The sequence below is a fragment of the Anomalospiza imberbis genome, chromosome 14, assembly GCF_031753505.1.
Source record: "Anomalospiza imberbis isolate Cuckoo-Finch-1a 21T00152 chromosome 14, ASM3175350v1, whole genome shotgun sequence".
In the NCBI taxonomy this organism is placed as follows: Eukaryota; Metazoa; Chordata; class Aves; order Passeriformes; family Viduidae; genus Anomalospiza; species Anomalospiza imberbis.
Window position 1 is genome coordinate 19,837,750 of NC_089694.1, and position 26,955 is coordinate 19,864,704.

Here is a 26,955-nt window from a genome sequence, read left to right on the forward strand (position 1 = left end):
CTTCAATAGCAGAAGTTCTTCCGGGGGCAATCAGTCACTGGAAGTGTTTGGATAGCTTGAAGGAAGAGGTAAGAAAGGCTGTTCATCATTCAAGAATTCTGAAAAGGTGGTTGCTGTAGAAACCTCTTCCAAGTCTAGCAAATGTCAGGCATCAGACTGTGCCTGCTGCAGCACCATGGCTCAGCCTGGAGAGGCTCCCACGCACAGGAAGCCTGGAGGCCGGCTGTCTTTTTCTGGAGACACTGGGGGTTTTCTGGCCATCTGCCCGATGTGGGGAGTAGCCATCAATGTCACTGTTCCCCTCTGCAGAGGCTGCTGCACAGCCATGGTCACACTGCACAAGCTCTCAGGGACCGCTCCCTCCATCAGGGCACACTCAGGGCCTTTGTGCTCGTGGTTCATCTCAGACTGCAGTGCAAAGCTGGCTCTGGTAGCTCAGAGAAGTAGTGAGGGGTGAAGTGTGCTGAATGTGCTTTAGTGTGGGTAGGCAGTGAGATCCTGGGGCTGTACAGGGAGCTCAGCTACCACTTGTAGGATTTCTGACTTGTTCTTCCCCGGGGCATTCACTGAGGCATTGCTAAATGCCCAGCAAATCCAAGGTGTGTTTAGCTGCAGCTCTGAGCTCAATTGCAGGCAGATGGCAACGATGTCCTCAGCTATTGCAAAGTGTGAAGGTAAGCAGGAAGCAGAGAATTTGATCATAGTGCTATAAAGGGGCTGATCCATATTTAATCAAGCTCTATTCATTTGTCCAGCAGAGGTGCCTTTTAAGGTAAAGATGCTCCAGCCAAAAAGTGCTTTACTTAGTTCCCTTTGGCAGGGACCTCTCAAATGTTTGCTGCTGTGGGTTTCAGTCCACTCACAGTCCATTTAATAGACTGGTGTAAACTCCCTGCAATGAGTGGCTTATCTCCCCAGAGCTGAGATCTGGCTGTGTGGGTTTGGTGAGTACTTAGCACTTCATCTGCTTGTTTCTCATTGGTAAAATGAACTAATGTCTCCATCTCATTCCTCTGTGCTCTTTGTGAAATATTCCTGGGCTTCTCTGAGACATTTCATAATAATTTACTCTGGTTCAGTTAATCTCAGGTTTCTGCATAAAAGTATCCTGGGTCTCTGTTGGCTAAGTAATTTGTTTCAAACTATGATTTCTGAGACTAATGTTTCATCCTTTCCATTTGAGATCAGTAGAATGGAGCTGCACCATTCTTAATATAACATTGATTCTGCAGAGTGATGATTCTGATCCATGGGGTAAACTTCAAAATTGCTTTAGACATTCATGTTCTGAATGAAGACACAAGAATATCTCATTATTCAACTATTATGAAGTCTCTCATGTTTTCAGCTGCTATAGGTACTCTTGATTTGTTTTGATAAGAAGCCCACAGCTTGGCAGGACATGTTTCACACAATCCATTCTGGACACTGATGTGGGGGTATCATTCACAAATCAGTTTTCTCAGAGCTTTGATTTAAATATCAGTGGCCCTTGAGGATTTTTCTGGGTCACTTTTATTCTCAAGCTGTACTTCAGCACAGAGTAAACTGTTTAAAAAGTGCAGGCACCCAAATGAGCTGCATGCCAGCTGCTGTCAGATGTGGCTATCAAGTCTGTTCTGCTTGCTAACATAGTTTCTGTAAAGAATAACACCCCACTCTGTCTACCTTCAAAACAGTTTTTGAATTTCAGACACTTAGTCCCAGCAGCTCTGTAAGGAGGAAAGTATTCCTTTGATATCAAGGCACACTGCCTGGGGAGAAAAGGTAAAGTAGCATCATTTAGCTATGTGTTATACTGTGCACAAAGACTGTCTGCTACTTTTCTCCTCAGCAGACAGAAACTGAGACGGACATGTCAAAGGAGTTTTAGAAAGGATCTGAGTCAAGTTAAGGCCACAAAGTGGTTTGCAATCCATGAAAACAATGTGATGAGTGAGTTATAAAGGAATGAAACATTTGATTTTGTAAAGATATGGAAGAAAGGTTAAGAGTGCTTTAGTTACTGGTCACAGAAACCAGATGTGTGGGAACTGGCTATGGGTTTATGGAGTGTCCAGAGCCAGGAACTGCCCACAGAGAAGTCCCATGAGAGGTTTCCTGTCCACTTCTCATGCACGTGCTTCTTTCTGGTGTCACAGACCTAAAATATACCAATGGTTTCTCAGAAATGATGGCCTAGCTTCCCAAATTATTTCCTTTCCTTTTTTTCCTTTCATTTCTTTTCTCTCTATGTTTCAGATTATGCTTGGCCTTTGCCTAAACAGTTGTGCCCTATATGGATTTCCCTAGATGTGCTCTTTTCAACTGCATCTATTATGCATCTCTGTGCCATCTCTCTTGATCGGTACGTAGCAATTCGCAATCCCATTGAGCACAGCCGCTTCAATTCCCGCACCAAGGCCATTATGAAAATTGCTGCAGTTTGGACCATATCCATAGGTAAGCAACGTGGCTCTTGACTGTATCTGAATGAATAATAGTGTTACTCAAATTTTCATTCAGGATTTTTTTTTCTTAAGAGGATACTCAAATTGATTTACCTGGCCTGCATGCCTGAATAGAATAACTGGAAATGGAAGCCTTCCCTTGCAGCTGGTCGGAGAGCAGAGTGAACAGTCATTTTTGAGAGCACCACTCCTCTCCACTCCTGCTGTGTCCCTGTCAATGTGCCAATAACAGCAATAACACGGAGAAGTGGTGCTGAAAACTGCTGTGTAAACAAAGCAGAAAACAGCATTAGCACAGCCCGGCAAGGAGAGCCCGGCCAGCACAGAGCACATGGCTGTGCTGCAGTCGATGCAGTGAAACTCTCTCAAGGTCTAGTAATGGTTTAAATGGAGCAGCACAGGGTTGAAGGCAGGCTATCAGCAAGGTATTTACTGCTCCTGCTCAGGCTTTATAGCCTGGACTGCTCTCTGCCACAGCTGGATTGCTGCTGGTACTGAGCTAGCAAGTTTGAAGTCTTAGTAAATGAGGAGCAGGCATACAGAAGACACATTTGTATTGCTTTGATAAAACACAATAAATAAAGCCGCAGTAAAATAGGGAATAAAACACAAAATGATGGCAAGATGACTCTGTAATACTGAGAATTATGTGAAGAAAGATTTTTTTTTAGAACTTAAACGTGCTTTAAAAAGAGATGTGCGGCAGGGGCAGGATTGTATGATGACTTCCATCTGCTGCCTTTTGTGCTTGATTAAAATTCAGTCTAACAGAGATTTAACATTTCATTTCTATTTTATGAAGTGGTTTTTGCTTTCAGTGCTGTACTGCAAGGAAAAGCATGTTCCAGGTATTAGAATTTCTCTTGAGTTTTTGCCTGCTTTAGAAGTGGAATATGATTCTGGATGTCTGGGTGCTACAGAGACTGATTTTGAAGAAGCTTGCCTTGGGAAAAGGCTATGGGAAAAAACAAAAAATGATAAATTAGGGGAAATATACTTTCTCTCCTCATGAATATAATAAGAATATCTATTAGAAATAAATTTTCATGTGTCACAGGCCTGCTACATTTCCCCTAGATAATCCACAGTGAAATTTGATTTGGTTTAATCAATTAATTTAAGATTTTTTAAAATTATTATTCCTATTATTTTAAACTCTCTGTGCTCTCTATTTGACATGGGAAAGAAAGGTGCTGAATTCAGTACATAAGCAGTCACATGAGGACAAGTTCACATGGGCTTGATTTGCACAGGCAGCTCAGAATCAGCACAGAATTTGTGCTCCATGTTGCACTGGAATGCAGAGGGAGAACTGATAGACACTCCCCCAGCTGAGATGTATAAATCACATTGCAAAACCTGGGCAATAAAACTGTTCTACTTCCATTTTTGGAGCTAACTTGCAGATTTTTGTCTGTGCTGCCTTAGACGTTGCGGACATATCCTTAGAAATTTTGGGTAGTGCTGAAGGTGGCTGCCTGCACTAGCGCCTTGAGGACCAAGTTGTGGTTTGGACTCTGAGTCCAAGGGATAAAGCAAGTACTTCATGCATGGTTCACTGATTCAGCAGACTGGTAAGAAAATCTGGTGCCTGACCAATCAGTAAAGACACAGGCCTGTGTCTTTATGGAGCTGTTTGGTGAGGATTGGGCTCATGATGATGGAAAATAGGCACATTGTGACTTCTGCTGCACCCCAAGGAAAAAGGTACCTGAGCCAGAATGGGTGAGGTGACTCTGTGCTGCTGTACAGTACAAACACGTCACCCCTACCCAGCTTCCTCAGGAGATGTTTAACCACTCTGCATTTACTATAGGATATCAAACAGGTGAAATAATGAAGTTTACAAGACACAGCTTGGAAAGGAGATGGAACAGTGCTTTTCCATAAGGCACATGGTTTGTCAGCCCTCCATAAGGCAATAGGTATTGCAGTTGTTCCCCAGCACCCCAAAGTCTTTAGGAAGAAGCTGTGAGCAGTTGTTCTGTGGAATGTCTGTGGTGCACAGAGCTTTGGGGGACTGCCCTGGGCAGCCATTCCCTCCCCAGGCTGGAAGGGACGTGGGGTGCAGCTGTACCTGGGTGCCCTCCTGTGCTAGGATAACAGCTGGGAGTATGTGCAGCACATCTGGGCTTTATATTCAGTTCATTCTCTCTGGTGCAGCTACTGCTGGCCCAGGAGAGCCTTTGCTTGCATCCGTTTTTTGGAAGATACAGGCAGAATCCATATTCCCTAGACAGTCTGTTCAGGGCACTGAAATGCTGTTGGATTTCCACCCTCCCCAGTGCATATGATAGGGCTTACCCTTTTATTCAGGCTTTCTGCAGTAGGTTGCATTAAATGGAGAAAGAAAAATACTATTGGTATGTATCTAGCTCATTTTAGCATAACTATTTTTACTTAATAAATTAATTTAGAAATGTGGCAGACACGGGAATAAACCAAGCATGAAGTGAAAGATAACTCACTCAAAGCATATTGTTGCTGGTTTTCTGGTTCTTAACTACCTTACCTGTCACTTGGAAAGGCTGGGTGAAGTCCTGTGCTAATTTCAGGAGGATGAAATAACTCGAATGAATTCATCCTCACTTTGGTGTTAAGTATCACAAAAGAATTTGTGCATTTCTGTTTGTGATTGAGCATCAGATTCAAAGCAGCACTTTAGTACAGGCTGGTCAGCTTGCATTTCCTAAATCCTGCTTCAGATGAAGAAACTTTTAAATGCATTCCATGCAAAGAATCTTGAATTCTGTTTCTGAATCAGAATTCAAAATAAGAAGTTAAAAGTATGTAAGTTATCTTATTTCAGTGGCTTTTGTATTCCATTTTTCTGAAATGTTAATGCTGACAGCAAAATTATAAAAGAGGTTCTTTGCTCATTGAGCTGCAATTTTGTTAAGGTGCACAAGCCCAAACTTATGATTAGGTTTTAAAGTACATAACATAACAGAGTCCACCTGTCTCTTGACAATTTCTTTTGAATAGGTATTTTCCAAAGTTCTCTTTGTTCAAGGTTAAAGTACATCACAGACAGTTGTCCTGTGCTTTAGCAAACATAACTTGAGCAAGATTTTTGTCTTCAGTTACAGAAAAAGTATCTGCTTTGGAGGACTGGGCTTGTAAAAATTAATTTTGTGGTAGATAGCACTGTGCTGAGGCTGGAAAATAAAACACAGGCAACAGGAATATCCTCACAATTGAAAATAAAAATCAATTTTAGGTGTAAGCCTGCTGGCAGAATCTTGGTATTGTTTCACAATTTCAGACTTTGTGTAGTTTCAAAGTTTTCACCAGTAACTTGGTGACTTGACCATCTTACCAGACTCCCTCTGCCCTGCTGTGAGGAAGGTGGCCTTGGGCCACTTTGGTAGTGAGTGGAGGTCCCCATGAAGGGCTCAGCAACAGTGGTAAGGAACCAGTCAAACCCTAGGTGCACACTGGGACATACAGGAGAAAGTGCTAAGTGGATAATATTAAAATAAACAAAATATCCCTTTGAAAATCTAAATGAAAGCACTTCATTGATGTGGAGGTACACACACATTACTTCTGATTCTGATATGAAAATAACTGAAACATTTTAATTCTGAAGTTCCTTGTGACCCAAATATATGCCTGTAAGGGCTTTTTCTCTGCTTCCTGGGGTGCTCAAGGTTTGGTCATTTGCTACACAGTGCTTAAATTACACATGCTACCAATTTTCCAGCTCACAGTTTCACATCCTCAGAAGCAGTGTAAATTCAATTTAGTTCATAAGTCACCAAGGCTATCCTTTACATTTTGCTCTGTGTGTCAGTGCTATAGGCAGATGCCACAAGTTGTGTGTGTGTGTGTGTCTATGTGTGTGTGTGTCTGTGTGTGTCTGTGTGTTTGAGAACATTTTCATTCTTTCTCTGACTCACTAATGATATTGTCATTTTGATTTCAGGGAGGTATCTGAGGTTTGTGTATACGATAAATCATTCAGGTTTAAAAATTAAATTTAAATCCCCATTTAACTTTCTCTCTTGGTTTGGGAAGACAGGTGTCTGCTAAGGAAGGCAGGAGCCTCCCCTGAAATGGAAAAATGTAGACCCCCTCCCTCCAAATTATAAATTTGAACTTAAGGGGGGCTCTCAGGCAAAAATATGGGAGCAGGAATAACAGTTCTTTATTAGGGAAGAAAATAAATTATAAAAAAAATAAATAAACAGTGCAGTGAACCAAAAGAACACTGACAGAGTCAGAATACAACCTGACACCCCATTATCCAGGGTGTTGGCTGCAGTCCAACTGGAATTGTGGCTGCAGTCCTCCCGGAGTGTCAGGTGTGGTTTTGTTGGAGCAGTGATCCTGTAGAAAGAAGGGCGTAGTCTTCCTGCAGTGGAAGAGGCAGCTGTTCCTCTGGGAAATCCAGTGCAGGAAAAGCCGTGCTGGTGTTCCACAAACTCAAGATTATATCCAGGTAGGAATGCTTGGCTCCTCCCTCTGTGCAGAGCATCTCCCAGTGGGATGTTATAGTTCTTATCAGTCATGCAGTGACATTCAATAGCCCATTATCAGCAGATGTCTCCCCTGAGAGAGGATTGGTTGTGGAAGAGATAAGGAAAACTGCCCACTTAACAGAAGACAACTGCCATACAGATGGCAAATAGAATACATCTTGCTTCTCAATCTGGGACACTTTCATACTGCTTCGTTGTTTTATTGAGGAGAAATATGAAAGAGTATGAAAAGTATAAATGTGTGCTGCAAGAATCAGTAAATACTCATCTCAGACTATGTGAACTTGTATCTAACAGCTTTTTGTTTCTGCCGTGGTGTTTGTCTCTCTCAGGGGCTGAGCAGCCTCATGCTTGCAAGCTGTTCTAATGATGTCCTTCAAGAGCTTCCAGGTACCAGCTAAGCCTTCCCCTCTTACACTGGAGGCAATCCTCAGCCTGAGGAACATGCCTGGAGTGGCACCACTGATCCAAAAGGAATTGTGGTCTCCTAGGGCAGGGGAATGTGCTGAGGGTAGGTTGTGCATGGAGACAAAGAGGGCCTGGAACAGCTCTCACAGCCTCCCTCAGGTCACAGTTCCAGAGCACATGTAGGGTTCTGGTTTGCATTTCTGCCCATCAGTGTGTCTCTGGGGTCAGGGGCTTGCTCAACAAGGCATTTCCCTGGCTCATGTGCTGGTGGCATGTGTTTGCTCCTGGCACCCTTAACTCTGTGCTGGGCTCTAGCTGTTCCTGGGAGATCATGCTTTGAAATAAGACCAAAAATTCCAGGAATTTCTTTGCAGGCTTCAAGCTAGCACAAACCTCTGGACATATTTCATGGAAAAAAGGGCAAAACCACTGCTAATAAGAAAGACAGCACATGGAAGGTCAAAATATGTTCATTTGGGATTTTGTTCAACTAAGCAGGCAGGCTCTGTGGCTCATCACTTGGACACAAGGAAGGAGTGCTGAAACCACTCTTACTGGCAAAGCAAAAGTTATACAGGCACCCTCTATCTCCTGGAAAAACATACACATTCCTGACTATGAGCAGTGCCTTAACAAAAGGACAACAACCACATATATTGCTAAGAAAAATGATTGCATACTAGTAAAGCCTAAGGGAGCTTAATATCTCTCCAGATTTGGGAGATTTAAAATATACTGTATTAATGTATTTTCAATTATTTTTTGCCTTTTTATATTTTACACTGAATGTCTGACAAAGTACGTTTGACTAAAATTCTTCCCTTGTGAGCATGGGATTGTAGTTGATTGGCCTGTAGGCAGAGGTGCTGTGGTGGTGCTGATCTGATAACTTTTGTTTGCCTCATCAGAGTGCAGATGTGGCATTAGCATTGCAGGCTGGGCTGCAAGTTCCCTCTTGTAGCGCAGAAGAGCTGGCTTCTGCTCATAATACTTTTTCAGACTTGCTTTCTGTTCGTGGGTGAGACAAAAATATTTGCTTTATGACCTAGAGATAAACACTAAGGTGTCATCTGCCTGTTTCCCACTTGTTTGAGTTGTATTTTAACTAAAGACATTTTTTGATTGAGTGTTTGTTCCATGATTCCCAAGAGGGTCATTGATCTCCCCAGCATAGTACCAAGAGTTATCAAGGTGAGGAAGAACATATTGGCTGATAACAAGCTGAATTAATAGCAAGGAAATTATCTTGGGATTCCAGGTGATTTCAGGGTGCTTGGATTGGTTTGATCTTGTCACTAGATGTCAGTGAAAGGTTTTGCCTGGGACAGCAGCAGATGGTGACAGTATGTGAAGAATTTTGACTGAAATTAGACTGACCATCCCACCAGATCTGTTCCCATGAGCAAGGGGGATGCTGATGTTTGTGTCTGAGGTTTTGCTCCTGAGCATCAGTCCAGCCATCACTGTTGGATTTCCTGGGGCAGCCCAGCCTTGGCAGCAGCTCTGGTATGAGCAGGATCCCCATCACCCTCTTTCAAATGCACAGTTGGAAACATTGTGCAAAACCAACAGAAGTAATTTAGCAAAATAGAAGGGCAGGTGGGAAAATAATTTATTTCTTCTGTCTTATACTGTTGTTTGCTGGTTTTCCATCTAGGCTCAGGTTGCTCAGTGCTTTCCCAAGGTTTGAGTAAAGGTCAACAGCTTGTCCAGGCACAGTCACTAATGGCTTTCATCTGTTTGCAGTTGTGCTTGCTGCTGGCAGGGAAATCCATCATGGTTCATCCCCCTTTTATCTTTGGCTTTCAACCAATACAAGGCTGGCAGAATTATTTTATTGGAATGGTCAGATAAAACTAGAGCTAATCCAGCCCTGAATATTGCATTGTTGCAATATTAGTACATGAAAGGTACTGCAGTTAGTCTGCTGAAATATGGGTACAATATGGAATTTTAGTGATTTTGAACACTTCAGAAGCCCACATTCTTAAATTTTCCTCTGAAGAGTTTTGGTTTCTAAACTCAGTGCATTTTCTTGCACACTGCAAATCAGGAGGCTGCTGGCTGGTGGTGCTTGCTTCTCACTGTTTGAATTAGAGAAATATGCAGGAATGTTGTGAGACAGTTAAGAAACCAAACAGATTTGTTTTAGTTTAAATATGACGTTTATTTTCATTTATGTTTGTTTAAATATGAGGTTAAAGATATGGATTTGAACATGTAGCGTTCAGCAGCGTTCTTGTGTTTACAGTGGTGTATTTGTGGCAGCCACAGACTTGTTTGGCACACAGCTTTCTCTTTGCTTTCTCCTTTTCAATTGTCTGTAAATGTCAGGAGTAGCAGTGAAGTTCAAAGCCACCTGCAGCAGCAGACCTGCTCTTCCCATGGATACAGCCGATTTTGAATTCAGTGCTGACACCAGGAGAGGTGGTCCCTGGTCTTCCCAAGCTCATGTAGCTGCAGCAAAATGTGACCACTTTTGTATTCAGCCCTGAGAATTCCACACATGGAAAGACAGAGTAAACCCATACACTTCTGTTTTCTTTAGTTAGGTAGTTGTCCTGGAAAATATGTTCTCGTAGAAGAGTGGAAATTACTCCCTTTTTTAGTGGAAATAACCATCAAAGACACAGCTATTCAGCAATCCTGTAATCTCTGTCAGGCTCCTGGGCTTTCACTGAAGAAAACAAGATATTAAACACAAAAAAGGTATTGTTTTTCATTTAAGTCAAAGTATCTGTGAATATAAATTTGGACTTTTTAGCCATCTTTTGCTCTAGTAAATATTTTATAAATCTGTGTTTGTAGTCATTTGGGTTTTGTTTTATTAATTTAGAATCTGTGAAGAGCATCTGTTACTCTGTGCCCACAGTATCATCTCAGCCCCATTTGGTGAACATTTCTACTGGCTTAAAGGCATCTTTAAAGCTGACAGGCAGCAGTTACAACAACAATTTTAATTGGATTTGTAATCCAGAGGATCCCTCTCTCTGTGGCTTCCTGCTGCTCTGTCAAAGAGAAGCTAAAGGAGGAAAAAAATCACATTCACCTTTTCTGTTGTGGTGTGACATCCTGCTCAAACTGATGCCTGGCAGAAGGGTGCCCAGAGCTCCCAGTGTTGAACCAGCAGGGACCTGGTTCATGGCTTACTGGCTGGTAGTGGCTGGTTATCTCTTCTTGGTGGGGCAAATCCAGTTGTACCAGGCACTGCTCAGACTTCAAACAACAGGACCAAGTTTGCTCTGAAGAGCACTGTGATATGCAGCACTTTAACCTTGCAAGTTTTTGGAGCAGCACCGCCTCTTTTGGGGAATTTGCTGCCACCGTAGTTAGAAAGGGTTATTTGACACAACTGGAAAATGCCTCTGAGGCTGGAGACCTCAGCTCACTGCTTCAGCCTGATGTTTGTTGATGAAGAGTGTGTCAGGGAGAAACTCAGGAAATGCTCTGCACTGGGGCTCAGAGAGCTGCACTGATGAAAGGCTGTGGACAGCAGTCAGCTTCAGAGCCTCTTGCCTGATTTGATACTCACCCTTTTTGCACTGCTGAGCGGGAGTTTGGTATTCTCTGACCACCTCAGTTCTAAAATTATGTACAGTTAAAACTGCATTGTTAGTGCTGTGGATTGCTTGAGTCAAGTGGAGCTGAATGCTTTCTCTGTACTTGTTCAAACAGCAGAGCTCAAGTCAGGCAGGCATCCATGTTCATCCACGTCCAGGAGCCCTGGGAATGCTCAGGGGTGATCAAGGCACCCCTGCTGAAACAAGGGCCAGGCTGTGAGCTGTGTCTGCAAGCAGGTATTAGTGCATTTGGGGTTGTGGCAGCAGTGATTTTGCAGTAATCCCTCATGAAGGAAGCCCCTCTGAGGTGTCTGAGACCTTTCACATTTCTCAATGTCAGTCTCTGTTGCCCAAGGTATGAACAGAATTAGTTCCTGTTCAGACTCAATTGTGCAGTGGATTGGTGATAAGTCATATATTAAAGAACAAGATTCAAAGAATAGATGTGAGGTGAAAAAAAGGCATTTGAGATGAGGGTAGTGTTGCCCCCTGAGCAGTGCTGAATCCAGCTGACAGCTGAATCAAAGTATGTTGCCAGCATATCTGAGGACATCTTTCTTTCTACTGCTGTTAATGATGGGATTTTCTCAGACTGGAAGAAAGTGCAAATAAAGACTTAGTGCTCTCTTTCTTCTGTGCATTCTCAGTTTGAAATCTCACTTTCTTATGTGAGAGGTGAGAGACACTTTTCCATTTTTCCACTTTTCCAGCAGCTACCTTCTCATTCCCTGTCATTAATGCTGAGCTATCTCATACTCATGCAGAGTTTTAGCTGCTATCAGTGCTCTTGATTTGTTTATCCATCATATCCCAGAACTAGGTTATTCTTCCCAAATGTACCTTATGTGTGTCACATAAATGTCAGTTTATGTGTGAAGATATCCTGAAACCTCATCTCATTTCCCTTGGCTAAAGCAATAACACCAACTTATATGATGACTACTTAATGAAAGTTCATGAATGAACTTTCATTCATTTTGGAGTTTAATTTCAAAGGGCAGGTGTTATAGAGGGCACTAAAGCATAAAATTATACATGCAAATGTAATCCCAGTGTAATGCCACTGACCTAATTCAGATTTCTTCTTCATGTAGAGAGTCCTCAGTCTAACTTCCACCATTTCCCAAATGTCTGTGGTTTGATGGAGCCAAGGCATTAGGATGATGTCTTTAATGATGGATTTATGAGGTGAAGGTTATTGCAGTGGCAGGGAATTGGCACAAGCAAGATAACATATCAGAAAGGAGGCAGCTGCCTTGCCAAAGGTGAACTGATGAGCATTGCCATGTAGAGGGAAAGAAGAGCAAATCCTGGAACTAGTATTTGAGCTAAGAAATGCATGCTATAGTCACAGAAGACATTTATAATCCTTAATTTTCAGAAGAAATTCCATCACTTGATTACTGCCAAGCAGTAATTTTCTGGGAATGACAAATTGCAGATAGATTCCCCAGAATCCTGAAAAACAGTTAGCTAGAGTGGTAAAAATACCCTAGGTAATCTCTTTAACATATATTTCTTCCTGTTAAGAAATTCAGAGTCCCACGGGATTAACTTTATGACCTCTTATGTTCGCAGCAACTCCAAAAAAGCAATTCAGGCACAACAGTGGCCTCAGTGTTGGTTATTTCTTGGGTGGAGGAGCTCAAGGAGGGCAGGGCCAGCCACAGACACACAGACCTCTGAGGAGTGGTGCTCCATGACTGCCAGGTGCCCAGAGGGGAGCACAGAATTCATTCTGTTGCTCTCTAGCTGCTCAGATGTGTAGGGGTTTTTTTGTATCTTTAAAAGGGCAAAAAGGAACTTAAAGAGAAATAAATAAATATAATCAAAGGTATAGAATGAAAAGGAGGGCAGGGCCAGCCACAGACACACAGACCTCTGAGGAGTGGTGCTCCATGACTGCCGGGTGCCCAGAGGGGAGCACAGAATTCATTCTGTTGCTCTCTAGCTGCTCAGATGTGTAGGGGTTTTTTTGTATCTTTAAAAGGGCAAAAAGGAACTTAAAGAGAAATAAATAAATATAATCAAAGGTATAGAATGAATTTGGCATGAGGAGAGAGAGTAAATAGAATGTCATTCTTCAGCTCCAAAAGAGCTGTCTGACAGGAAAGATGATAACATGTCTATAAAATCATTAAGAATGTGGAAAAGATGACCAGATAGTGATTATTCACTGCTTCTCAAAATAGACATACTGAGGGGAGTCAAAGGAAATTATCAGGCAGCAAATTTAAATGAGCAAGAAACACTTTGTTCAGATGAAAAATAGAGAGGTTGAGGAACTGAATGCCACTGAGTATTGTGGAGTTAGAAATTAGATCAAGGATTTGTAAGATTTATCATGAAGATAAATCTCTCAAGGATTATTTTAAAAACGGGATCTGGATGCAAATTCTTGCTTCGGAATTTTCTAAGGTATAATGCTTACAGCTGCCCCATTTTGTACCCATTTTGTACCATGGCCATAAACTTCTGGTACTTGCCAAAGACACAAGACAGGACTAGATGAACCCATAATGCTTTAACTAGATCTGACCCATCACATGTTTTCCTGTGCACACAGGTTGTGGCATTTGAAAATATGTTGTTGCTTCTGGAAGGTTTTGGGTCTATCCCAATGTGAGATTGAGCTTTACAGATCAAGGGATGAATTTTGAATCTCAGTACATGTGAAAAATATTTGATGTCTTGCAGAGACCACTCTCTGTTGGCACTGAGATTGTCTGCAACAGCCCTGAGATCCAGAACTTTGCTTCCATGTGTCTGTGATGCCATGGCAAAAGTGGCTATTTTTCTGTCAGGGTATTTTAATTACTGTAAGAATCTTGCTTTTGAATCTTCATTGTTGTAGTGCTTTCATACTTCAAAAATTTTTCTCCTTTCTAACCTATGACAGTGAATTCAACCCCCCGCCCCCTTCCCCCCACAAACTAGCAGGTATAGAGTGGTCAGCTGGAACACAGCAGAGTGGTGACTGCCTTTCCTACACCCACAAATTCCAATTAATGCTAGAAAAGTAGGAGTTAGGCTGCATTCACTGAGTCAGCTGTGGAGCACAGCAAAGCTGCTGCTGTTCCTGGAGGAGGGTGTCCTACCCTGGAGCTGTGTTCCCAGGAGTGTTGCTGAATGTTTTCCCTTTCACCTGGAAGCAGTAACTTCTCTTTCAAGAAGCTTTAGGCAGTAGACTTAATGCATGCAGGACATGCATTGTCTCTGCTGCCTCTTTGAAGCCCTGTATCCAAAGGTAACAGTCTCCTTTTTGGTTTCATTTTCCTAGGGATATCTATGCCTATTCCGGTCATTGGTTTGCAGGATGACTCCCGGGTGTTTGTAAATGGGACCTGCGTCCTTAATGACGAAAACTTCGTCCTCATTGGATCCTTCATGGCTTTCTTCATCCCTCTCATCATCATGGTGATCACATATTGCCTGACTGTCCAGGTGCTGCAGAGACAGGCCACAGTGTTCATGTGTGGAGAGGTGCCCAGGCAGAGGAGGAGCAGTGTGAACTGCCTCAAGAAGGAAAACAACACAGAGAACCTTTCAATGCTTCACAATCACGAGGGGGCCTCCCACTTGAACTCCCCTATAAATAAGGAGTCGGTGCTTTTCCGGAAAGGAACGATGCAGTCCATCAACAATGAGCGAAGAGCCTCCAAGGTCCTGGGCATTGTTTTCTTTTTGTTCCTCATCATGTGGTGCCCATTTTTCATCACTAATGTCATGTCTGTCCTTTGCAAGGAAGCCTGCGATAAAGACCTGTTGAGTGAGCTCCTTGACGTGTTTGTTTGGGTGGGGTACGTGTGCTCTGGGGTCAATCCCCTGGTGTACACCCTCTTCAACAAAACCTACCGCAGGGCTTTCTCCAATTACATCCGCTGCCAATACAGGCCTGGTAAAAAATCAGCACTGCGGCAGAATCAGTGTCTGAATGTGGCTTCAACAGCTTTGTATGGCAAAGACCTGACTTTAACTAGTTATCGAAATGGCAATGAATTCAATAGCATGGAACTAGATGAAGCTGAGGAGGGCCTTGAGATGCAACCAGGGACTTCAGAGCTCTCCATAAACAGCTGTAATGTTGTAAGTGAACGAGTGAGCTGTGTGTAAAAGAAACTCTCATAGACCTTTGCTACGGTATATCTGTAGCCAAAATATATTGTGTAAAAATGTAAGTGTCAGTCAAAGGACAATGTAAATATTGCATTCTGAACAAAGCTTTCAGTTTTTTTTAAAGAGAAAAAAGAATTGTCTTTCCAGACCAGTACTTAAAATAATATATATTAATATACTGCAGTGAAGTTTAAGGTTCTATATTTACTGTTAATACTAGATCAGAACTATTAGTTACTTTGCATATGTCATGGAAAAAATGTTTTAATTTTTCTTCCAGTGCATGAACAAAAATGCTGAATATTTATCTCAGGTGGAATTTGCTGGAGTCCAGAATGGCACGTTAATAGTTATATATCAAATACATGCTATTAGACTTGGTCGGTATAACTTTCTTTTTCAAGTTGACAGTAAATATATACTTTAAATCCTCACCCCTATTTGTGCTGTGTAAAGACTTTACAGAAACCTGGCAGAGAGACATCACAACAGTGTAGTGGCCGTGCAGGCACCTGGCCAGACATGTCCTGTTATGTGTAGTGGCTTCTGCCATACTGGGTCAGTCTTGCACTTCAAGGGACCTTTGTTAGATTCTGGCTCCCTCTCCAATCCTGCTGGTTTTTTTTCCGTTCCTCAGGAGGCTCTGGCTCCCCTAAGAAAGGCAGGGAATGTGGTTTTGCAGTCCTGACTGGGATCACTCTCAGACTTGGAGAAGAAGCGTGAGAAGCAGAGCGATCCCCAGTTATCTACTTCAAACATTCAGTAAATGGAAGGCCTAGGATTCATTAAAAGCCCTCCTCTGGTTTTGCAGATAACTATCAGCTCTGGGATAGAGCAGGATGTGCTCAGCATGGCCAGCACTGCCTTCACAGATTGCTGGAGGACCAGGGGCTTTGGCTTATCTGAGGAAGAGCGCTCTGGCTTTGGAAGAGCCTAAATCTCTGCTCTTATCACTCCTCATATCTAGCTATTCTTTAGCTGGTTTAGCATTTGCTTTTATTTTCCAGCACAGAACACTGCTTTGGACACAGAGCAGAAGGTTCTCTGTGTGTGGTGCTGGCCAGGGTCAAGCAGTGAGGAGCAGGATGTGCCTGCCTGGGGAATGCTGGAGAGAGGCGTAAGAGAGGGTCCCTGCTCCTGTCTCAGGAGGGGATGGGCAGAGATGAACAGAGCATGTGATTGGAATAATTTGCTGGTGACATGGTTCTAAAGCAAATGGTGACCAGGGACAGCAGGGAAGCAGACCTGGAGCTAGTCTGCATGGAGTATGTATCTGGAGTAACTTTAAAATTTGATTTATTCCATTTTACTACCAAAGTAAATTAGAGTATATAATATTAACACCACTTACATCTTTAATGAAAGCATCCACATTGGGATTTAATGTATTTTAAGTAATCTGCTTTTAATACACACCATGTATAATTTGAATCAATACTCCTCTGCATTCCTGTGTACACAAACCCTCCAAAACACTGTGTCTTTCTGGCACTGTGCCTCTGGGGTGATGCCTCTCATGCAGATTTCCTAAATGTGGAGTATTGTCCAATGCCAGATATCACCCATAAGTTTTTTTTATTTTCATTAACTACTACACAGATGCTGCAGTGCCCATCTAACATAGATGCATTTAGCATCACTGACAGCCTCAGGCTAAGATAATTGTCAGAACAGAGAAGCTTACACTAGGCATGGATAAATCACATTTTATTTACATGAATTGCTTGTACACTCAGCTTGCTGTGTTCATTCCATTAAAACTAACTTGTAGAAGAACTGGAAAATTCTGCCAGGGCTTGAGGGAGTGTTGTGCTGTTGCATGGCTGTGTGCAGCTACGACCTTGCTGAGGCCACTACTAAAACACAACATTTGGGTTGTATCTGCTGCTGGGTTGATCCCAGAAGGATGCACTGAAGTTGATAATCTTTTCTCCCTCATCCCCTCCTGGGATAAATCCATAGTACTTCCCTGCAGGCACATGAGGTATCCCAGTGCAGAGTGCAGCTCTCTGCTGGCAGAAGGCAGCAGACCTGCTCCATGTGCCAGCCTGCAGATACAACCATGGGCTTGAATGCTTGGGAATCCACTTGCCTCTCCAAAAAAGTCAGGTAGTCAGCAGGAAAACCACTGGCTAGAGACACAGTTGCACCTTCAGCAACTGCCCTTTACCCTGAGTCAGACTTTATAATCTCAAAAAGTACAGAAAAAATCAGAAAAATCACAGTGCATTTTATTTTTTTTCTCCTTTGGGTAAATGTATAGCACATCTCTTCCAAATACGTATATGTGTGTATATGTATACACACATATGAGTTTGTACTTATATATATATATATATATATATATATATATACACATATATATATCTTTAAGAACCAACCACAGACTTTGAAAGCATTTAGCAATACGTTGAATTACAGTAGCTTCTAGCACATGTGTAAGTTGTGTGAATAGCTCATTTTCCACCTGGAGCTCAATGTAAGTGTTCACACAGGCATTGTCTTCACATGGGAGCCTTCATGTCTCACCCTTGCTGGTTCTGTTGTATAGGCAAAAAGGGAACCTGCTATATTTGGATGTAAATAATAAGAATTGAACAGAGAATTTTCAGAATTTTTATAAGTGTTTTTAAAAAAATTCAGCACCAGAACTGTAAATATGCCAACTTCAGCTGGACCTGTTCTGATGTCCATCTCTTGTCTGTATGAAGAGCCAAGGGGATTGACTGCCTTACAGCACCTGCGTTCCTCCCAGCCAGCAGAGGAGAACATTTCTTTGAATGGTTAAATACTGTCACATACCCAACTTTCTTTGGGTCATTCACATCAGGGTTTTGTGATGCTGCTATTAATTTATTAAAGAAAGTTTGTTGGTTTAATCATTCTTCTTTTTTTTTTTCATGATCTATCAGAAAATAAATAAGTGAACATGCCCTCTCTTTCTTTCATCTGTCCCCAGTTAAAATATATCCTGACCAAAAAACCAAACAAACAACAAAAAATGAGGATAAGGACCTATACTTGAAGTATGGCCCACAGCTGCTTAATCACAGGAATTAGTGTCAGCAGATGTCCCAACACTCCTAGACCCAAAACTTGTTAAATGTGAAAGCAGTGATAGACTATTCTCCCTCTTCAAAATGCTCCCTTCAGGAACAACTGCAAAAAATTACAGTTTTTTAAACTATGTGACTTTGAAGAACTGATTTAATTTTCTGAAACTCAACCAAAGTCAGGTTGTTCCCACAGCTCCTTTGCTTCTCCTGAGATGTAACCATTAACTGTGGTGGTGCCTCCAGAAGCCCTGCCTGGGGCTGTCTTGTGAAAACACCCCCTGGAAGCTTTGTGTGAGTCCTCAAATCCCACCTCAGGTATGGTTTTGTCTTACAAACAGTGTCTGTGGTAGTGTTTTGCTTTGATTTAGACTGAAGAAGTGAAGATAGTTCCTTGGAAATGGTTGGAGGCTGAGATGTGCTGGCTGCTTTGTTTACCAAACCAGATGGAGCTGTGCAGGCAGGCTGCCCATAGGACAGCACACACACAGAGGCTCTGCCCCAGCAAACAGACCACTCTTTTTGACTGGTACTGGGCAATCTGCTCTGGGGGCAGCCCAGGTCAGAACTGGCATCTTCCTGAGCTGCAAGCAGGGGCTTGCAGTCTTCCCTGTCCAGGGTCAGAAGCAAGGCTGGCTGTGGTGTTCAGGCACAAACCCCTGTGACTGGACAGCCTGGTTTCTAGACCTGAGCTGTTCATCTGCATCTGTTCCATGCTGCCCCGCTCAGCCAGGTCTGGGGCACAGCATCCATGGGATCAGCCGTGGTGGCTTTGGGGACCTGTGCATCCCTCACAGTCTGTGCTTTGAGGAGAAGGTCAGCTCCTCCCATCCTGTGCTTGCTGAAGATAAGAGCAGCTACCCAGAGGCTGTGGCATTTGGGAGGTGACATGGTTCAGAGCCAATGCAGAGGAGTCCTAAGGCATCCCATCTCAGCACAGCTCTTTATTGTCTGAATAACTGTGAGTCTTCAATAGTTTTCATCTGAGTGATAATTTAGAGATGTAAATGTTAGACAATGTGTGAGTAAGCACTGTGAACAGTGTGGTTCTTGTTGTTTTCTCTACAGAGACACTCATGTCAATCCTTAGAGCTTTTCTTCTGGACAGCTGCGTGAAGAGTTTCATCACTGGTGTGGAGGGTGCCTGGTGCTCTTCCCAGTCAGCATCCAAGGTGCTGAATCCATGAGGGCCCTGGAGAGACAAAAATTCCAAGGAAGAAATATCTTTTAAGGAAGAAAAGCAAACCACAATCAGCCCTTCAGAAATACTATTTAACTTTGAGCTACTGAAGGGTGTGTGATACTGTGGCAGACAAATTGTGAATTCCAAAAGAAGAGCCTGTCATGTGATAAAGGAGCAGATGTGTCTTGGATGCCTTTCTTCCCTGTGTCACAGTATCATTAGGATAGCTACATGCCAACAACTGCACTTGGCTTTGTCTCCAGTTCAGGGGCGGAAAAGGCATCAGAGGCGTTTTTCTAGGAAAAGGCACACAAAAGAGCACCAAGTCTTGTGCAGGTGAAGCAGAAGGACAGAAAGACAGATGTGTGTACACATCTGTACACATGAACACACACATCCCAGAGACCCCAGAGAGCCACAGATGTCATTACACTTTATTCTTCCCTCGAAAAAATGGGAGTATCTGAAAAGCTGGGGAGAAAACCTGTGATGGGGAGATCAAATATACCTGCTGGTGTTATTGTCAGGTGGGGGCTGTTCCAGTGATAATGTAGCTTGTGGGGGTACATGTATCCAAAAAAAAAAAAAGCTTTTTTTTGTTTTCATTTTTAACTATGAAATTGTTATTATCTGCTTTGTCTCCCCCTTGTTTTTCTGTAAGTCTCAGGTCTTCTGCTTGTTTGCTTTTTCACACACTGAAACCTGTGCTCTGAAGCTGTCAGAAAACTTCCATGTGATGTGCCATTCCCTCTCAGCTGTGCAGGGATGCTGCAACCCCATCACAACATGGAGATGGAGAGGCTTCAGGTGAGGGATTTTAGATCTATACATGACAGATAATCAATGCAACGAGGCACACTTGCTAATTAAAGGACCACATCAGAACATCTTTAATGAACAGTCAAGTGCATGAGCTACACACTGAAAAATTTTGCTTAAGACTGTCCTAAATGCCAGGTTTTGCTGACAGCAGGAGGGTGTGTGGATACATGTGGAGGGAGTGTGGCAGCATCAGGGTTTCTGTTCTGGGCAGATCTCCCACATGGTACCTCCAGGAGGATTCTTCTCTCAGGACCAGCACAGCATGTCCCAGCATGCTGCCCCCCGGTATTCACTCCACCCTTTCCAACCACACAAAATGTTGCACGACCACATCCTGCTGGGCCACAGCTCCCAGGGTGTGTGGAGGGGCCTGGCAAGTGAGTAAGTGTCTAGTGGTGACAAAGGCCAAATAATTCTGGTGGCTCAGGAGTGGTGACAACAAGAGAATTATACAGACTGCTCACAGCAGGCAATGGGTGACAAATTATTGTGGAAAATCAACACTCTGGAGCAATCCTTCTTCCATATTACATCTCTCATTAATGTTATCTTATGTTCTGCTTCCCCAAAAACCAAAGATCTCGTAGCAGATAAATGCAATTTCCCCAGCAGTTTCCTATGACGATGGTAGCTGCTTTGTAACTCTAGTTGGTACCAACACTTAGGTGACTTGAAAAGTGAATCATGCAGCACCACACAGGGGCATGTTAAATCCACTGTTCTCAATTTTCCTGTGCTTGAATTGTATAAATTAATGAATTAAAATACAGCCAGATTATCCAACATAAATGATTAATGGGATTTAATTGTGGCATTTTGAGTGATTTAAATTTATGATACACAAAAAAAATCTGTAAACTAGTACCTGTTAGACCACTGCCGGGTTACATTTGTTAAAATTTAGAGCAGCTTTACATCTCTGTGTGCTGCTGATGTTGATGTCTCCTCCTGCAGAAGGACAGGTGGGTGCCAGTGATGGATGCTCATCAAAGACACTGAAGATTTTAATCAGGGTCCTTTTCCCTGACTGACAGCTAGAACAGCTCTTCTGTGACATTTGGGGAGGAAGATTTCAGTGCCTGTCCTGTGGAGCCTTCCCAAACATCATAACACTACTCAAAGGTAAGAGCAATTGCCCAGCAGAGATCTCAGCTGTGTTGGGGGTTCCTGCCCTACAGGCAGCAGTGGTTCATGTCCACAGGTCATGTCTCCACAGGTCACAGTGACTCACAGTGAAGCCATGGCAAGCTCTGGCCCCCTCAGCTAAGTGCTCCCCACCTTTTCTTTTTGCAGCACAGCTGATGCCTTGTGAAGGCTGACCTAGAACAGAGACTAGACAGAGATAAAGAATAAAGTAGGTATTTATTAAAAGGCCTCAATGGATACACCTTGGGCAGTACAAGAACCCAGCCAGGGCTACACCCAAACCAAAATGGTCACAAAATGTATGACCGGTCACTGGGTCTCTCACTTTTATAAGTTTTGGTCCATTAGCATATTGGAGTTAATTGTCCAATTATAGCTTTAGGTTATGAAGTCCCATCCTTCTTGTTTTCCTCTCTTCAGTCCATGTAGTTTATGCTCTTGGGCCTGGATCATTTGGATTTGGATCATTTGTCCTTGATCCCCAGCTAGAGAAGGAATTGTTTTGTCTCCCCTACTCTGTGAAGAGAGCTCAGCATTCCCATAATATGAAGCTCAGAAGTACACACTAAAGCAGTATAGAATCTGAAAAATATAAAAGCTAAAACCTGAGGCATTACAGCCACAAGGCTGCAGCATGGGTGGGACAACCCTCAAGTGAGCATTTGCTCTCTTGTACCTTCTCTAGGTGTTCTAAGGAGAAAGCTGCCCAGATCCTGCCCCAGACTGTCTCATGCTGGCCTTTAGCAAAGTGCAGGGATGAGTTCTGATTGTGCAGCACACCATGGTCAGGATTTGTGGATTTTCTTTGCCAGACCTTTACCCCTTGAGGGTAAATGCACATGATTCCCTGTTGGCCTGTAGGTAGTTGTTATAGGTAAAAATGATCAAGCCAAATTAATAATTAATAAAATAGATTTGTATTTCGCAACCGAGATTTGGTCCAAGACAGCCACAATCAAAAGGTCAGTGCCGAGCCCGGGGATCAGCGCTGGGTGAGACACAGGTCCGACCTCTGCAGCGTAGGGTCTCCTATGTTCACCCCGACTGTTCTGTCTGAGCAGTTTTTATACCATCTATTCTGCCTAAGGCAGGGTTTCTTTCAACCGTGTATCTGATGATGGAGTTACTGGAATTCGGCATTGAGATGAGTCTTCTTGATGGCTCTGTCTATCTCAATCTGAGATATTTATCGAGCATTCATCATCTGAGTGTTCCTCGGATCACCCTGGAGAAGCGCCCATCCCTGAGCAAGCCCGCATTCATTCACTTGCAAATTAGGTTTTAGGTCCTTTTCTCTCTGCTGCCAGCTGTAGTTTCGACTCCCTGGCTCCAGCTTGTGTGCTTAAGAAAACTTATAAGAATATTTCTTACCAACATAACATATTTCATACATCTACTTCTCATAAGCACGAATTATCCAAAATACACATAACAGTAGTTGACACATTTGTTTTAGAGAATAGGTGGGACTGTGTGTTGGGCCTGAGCAGCAGCCCTGGTGGTAGGCACGGTGTAGGGACACAAGGCTAGGCAGGGCCTCTTATGAGAAGAGAGCAGAAACCTTGTCTTTTTCCTCCTAGCAGCCAAAGATGGGTGAAAAAAGCTCTCCATCAGGATATCAGGGAGTGCTTGTTCTGACTAAGGAGAGAAAGAGAGGAGCTATTAAGGCTAGAGGAAGGCATTGATATACAGAAAGGGTATGATATAGAGACAAGCCAATCTGGATTAATAATTAATAACTAAATTTATTTGTGATCACGTAACAATTTAGAGTTTGAATTTGCCCACAGTCTACAGATCAGCTCTGGGTGCAAACCGACAGAGTCAGTGCCTCCGTCAAGTTTGCGCATCCCTGTATTTGTCAAGTTTGCACACCCCTGTATTTCTGCAGAGGGTTTTTATACTTTTTATTCTGTTTTTGGCTACAAGTCATTGTGGCAAGCTGCATATTCATGCAGTCTTCTCTCATAGAGAAGGCATTTTGGCCACTGATGTCTTCTGTACAGCAGATCATCAGCTAGTGATGACTCCAGGTGTCCTCCTCGTCTTTCCTCCTGATGTTGGGTCTAGGTCCCGACTTCGACCCACCTGCTTGTGATTTGCTTAGGCATGACCTAATGGCCAGCTTTTCGGTTATTGTTTTCTGCTGGCTAGGGCTTTTTTAAATGATAATTAGGTGCCTGCAACTTGCTTGACAACTTAATCTGCAAATTCCCCTCGCCTTGGGTTTTTTTCACAGTAACTCTAAAACATTTTATGGCTACAGTGTATAACATTTATAACTACAGTTTATTATAGGCACCCCCAACTGCACAAATTATACATATATAACAGGTAGAAATAAAGTAGGAAATAGAAGCAGGCTTCCAACAAGTGGGGTATTCCAGGTCTGGGACTGCATTTCCTGGTGAGGCAGCAGTAACAGCAACTGAAATGCTTATTGAGGGCTCAGCTCTTGCATTCACACAGGGATTTATCCCACAGGCACAGCAGGAGGGCCCAGGTCAGCCCATTTGTCCTTATCCTCTGGTTTGCCAGAGCTCAGCCAACAAGCCAGCCATCTGCACAGCAACGCCTCCCCAGAGACACCTCCCCAAGTGTGGGAGGAACAAACATCCCAAAGAGAGAACACCGTTTTTGGGCTATGGTCCTTCCAAGTCCTAGCAAAGCCATGAAAAATGCTACAATTTTGGAGGAAGGCAGGAGAGGCCATGCCAAGTCAGTGCAACTCCCACACGCAGGACAGCATGAAGTAAAGGCATGGCAAAGGCTGAATGTTCCCAGCCCTGGGCCAGCCCCAAATTCTATGAGCCAATATTTCAGTTGCATTCTCAGAAGCATCCAGAATCAACCAGCTTGGCTAGCCCAAGCCTGACTGCATGTAGCCACAGAAGTGTGTTTTGTTTTACACAACAGCATTTCCATGGACATTTGGTGTTACTGGAGTCTGCTCAGGAGAGCAACAACATTGAGGTAATGTCCTTTTGGGCTGCCTTCAGCTGGTGTGTTTGAGCAAACACTGCTGAGAAATTTTCAGGGCTGAGCCTGCTTTTGTGCTTGCACTGCCTGACTTTCTAAAAACACTTTTCTTTGTTGCTGTAGCCAGGAACTTCATGCTTTTTCTTCAGCTGAGTAAATTGTGCTGATGGCCTTTTAAGCTCTCTGTTGTTAAAAGTGAACTTTGCTGAACCTGGCAGGCAACAAGGTTATTGTTTTCTCAGTGTGAGTGTTTCTAAACAAATTGGCATCATGGGCACAAAGTTCTGGGCAACTACCAGCCAAGATCAATTTGAGAGTCCCGAAGGTTGGGACATACTTCCATTTCAACAGATAAGAGCTGGAACATCATCAGATAAAAGGCAAGGACTGTTCTCTTCTGGGCTTCATGCATCAGGTGGGGACCTCTTGGTGGCACAATGACTCTCTCAGGCTCCCTGGGCAGCCCTGGCTCTGCAGTCAGACCCTGTGAGGGCACAAAGGATGTTTGGGTACCTAGAGACAGGATGGGATCCTGTGTCTGCTGTCTCTGGTTCCTTCTCCTGTGTAAATTTCCTGTATCCATGTCATGTTACACTCACCTACATGTTAGACCACTGCCGGGTTGCATTTGTTAACATTTAGAGCAGCTTTACATCTGTGTGTGCTGCTGAAGCTTGTTTCTCCTGCAGGACAGCTGCTGCTCTGAGTGGTTTAGCACACTGTTGGCATCTGTTCGCTGTCACCAGTATGCCATGGCCATGTCAGGGTATTTGGGGTGGGTGACATGGCCAAGAGCAGCCTTGGAGGGAGGCTCTAATCCCCAGGAAGATCATGATCTGCATGTTTGTTTGCTATGCATGTTTTCTCCATTACTGCATAAATTCCAGTGAAGAGTATCCTGCCACCCTTTGTTTTTAAATCACAATGATATCTAGATAACATTAAAGGAAGGTGTTCTCTGGCTTGTAAAAAAAACCCTGATATTAAGTACTCTTTTTTTCCCAAATGAAAATAACTCCTGCGAGTCACCAGTGCTTTGGCAAGCTGGGACATCCAAGCACACCAAAGGTGTGACATGCCTTTGTCACCTCCATTCACAGCTTCTCAGGCAAGGAAACAAAACCCATCCTTTGTGGATGATTGCTGGTGGCCATGGCTCAAAACCCCTCACAGCAACTGCAGGAACCTTTCACACCTTCCATCAAAAGCAAGGCAGTGCAACCGCATTTGACATCTCAGAGGAGTCAGAGGTGCTGTGCAGGCTGTCCTTGCTGTCCTAGATGAGTGCATGCACTGCTGGGGACCACAGCAGCACTGCCACGGTGCTCATCCAGCCTAAGGAAGCACTCACACTCAGCCCTCCCTGAGCTGAGTCCCACTTAAACACTGAGATTGTTTCCTGGGTATATCCATCAAGAAAGGAAATATCAAAGCCATGTTAATTTTTTTTTTTTTTGGTAATGTCTGATGGTGTGAGATTTGCTGAAATGGCATTTTATTTCTTGGATGTAGCAGTCCTGTGTTGTGTCTGGATGCAGATCCACACAGGAGGCAAGCAGCCCAGGATGGCAGGGACATGAATCCTGGATTTGGGGCTAAGCCTTGTGGTGTGTCATTTTTCAGCTGGCTGTTTTATCTTTTTGTACTCTGGGAAGGGTATCTTGACACAGACAGTTTGCAGAGCCATTTCAGCTGTTCAGACAGCTCAGCCACAATATGTTGCCTCAAATTGTTCCATCAAGCACATGCATCAGCTGCATTTGCTTGCCTCAAAGCTGTGAAAACCAGAGACCCTCCTGAGAAAATTTAGCTTCTTACATAGAAATAAAGAGGTTGACAATGCTCTCTAAGGTACAAATGCCACACAAGGCAGTGAGCTGCAAACTTGCCATGGCCTGTGAAGCTCTTTAGATTTCAGATTATATCATTAGCTGCTGCAGTCCCAAAGCCTTGACATGTAGAAGCTGCAGCCAGAAGGGCTGTCTTGTCCTTCCAAGATGCCTGCAGGTGCAGCGGCTCAGGGGTGGGTGCTGAGATCTATGGGGGCTCAGGGGTGTAGGACCTGGTGCCCATGAGGCAGGGACACACAGCAGGGAACAGTCAGACCAGTTTGGGCTGATGGGACCTTTCTGTGGGTGCTCAGTGGCACGAGCAAGGGGGAGGGCAGTGGCAGGGACTGGTTTTGGCTGGCACGTGCCCTGGGGGACACAGATCTGGTCAGTGGAGCAGCACTGTGCCATGGGCACGATACCACGAGGCACAAGGTGATGTTACCCCTCAGTCACACCAGAGCTGAATGATAGAGCAAATCTGTGACACGTCTCTGCTTCGCAGTACAGAAAGAACAAGACTCTTTCTTATGGTGACAGAGACATTATCCCTTCTATTTCATTTTCATGCACTAAGTACCAAATTCCGGCGGCATGGATGCTGCACCTGCCCTCCATATCGTCTGCATCCAAGCACAGTTGCTGACACCCAGTGGCCATAGGATTTCTAGCACCGGTACAAGATGGAAAATTTCAGCAGAGATGCCTCAGCCGGTGAGATACAACATCCACCTTTTCATTCCCTCGAGTGCAGGAGGAGTAAAGAGTTCCTGACACATCACAGAATGGGTAAGTCTAGAAAGGAACACTGGAGCTCATCTTGTTCAAACACCTCTCAAACTGGGTCCCCAGTCACTCTTTAGTAAGGATTGTGTCCAGACAGCTTTTGAATATCTCCAGAGGAGACTCCACAACCTCTCTGAAC

The 26,955-nt window shown here is 43.6% G+C and overlaps 1 protein-coding gene and 1 long non-coding RNA gene across 4 annotated transcripts in view; both read left to right on the forward strand.

Annotated features, from left to right (window-relative positions):
* Positions 1–15,452, forward strand: part of HTR2C (5-hydroxytryptamine receptor 2C) — a 229,357-nt gene extending 213,905 nt beyond the window's left edge. For 2 of the 3 annotated variants that reach the window (XM_068205373.1, XM_068205372.1), the window contains exons 3-4: positions 2,242–2,442; positions 14,183–15,452. In XM_068205373.1, the coding sequence (XP_068061474.1) occupies positions 2,242–2,442; positions 14,183–15,015 (1,034 nt within the window). In that variant the 3' untranslated portion in view covers positions 15,016–15,452. The remainder of the gene's footprint in view (positions 1–2,241; positions 2,443–14,182) is intronic. The other variant, XM_068205374.1, reaches the window with a different exon arrangement.
* A 7,277-nt stretch (positions 15,453–22,729) lies between these two features.
* Positions 22,730–25,651, forward strand: LOC137482772 (uncharacterized). The gene is made up of 3 exons (XR_011004202.1): positions 22,730–22,919; positions 23,557–24,195; positions 25,302–25,651. It is a non-coding gene; the product is annotated as an uncharacterized lncRNA (long non-coding RNA).
* Positions 25,652–26,955: the final 1,304 nt, after the last annotated feature.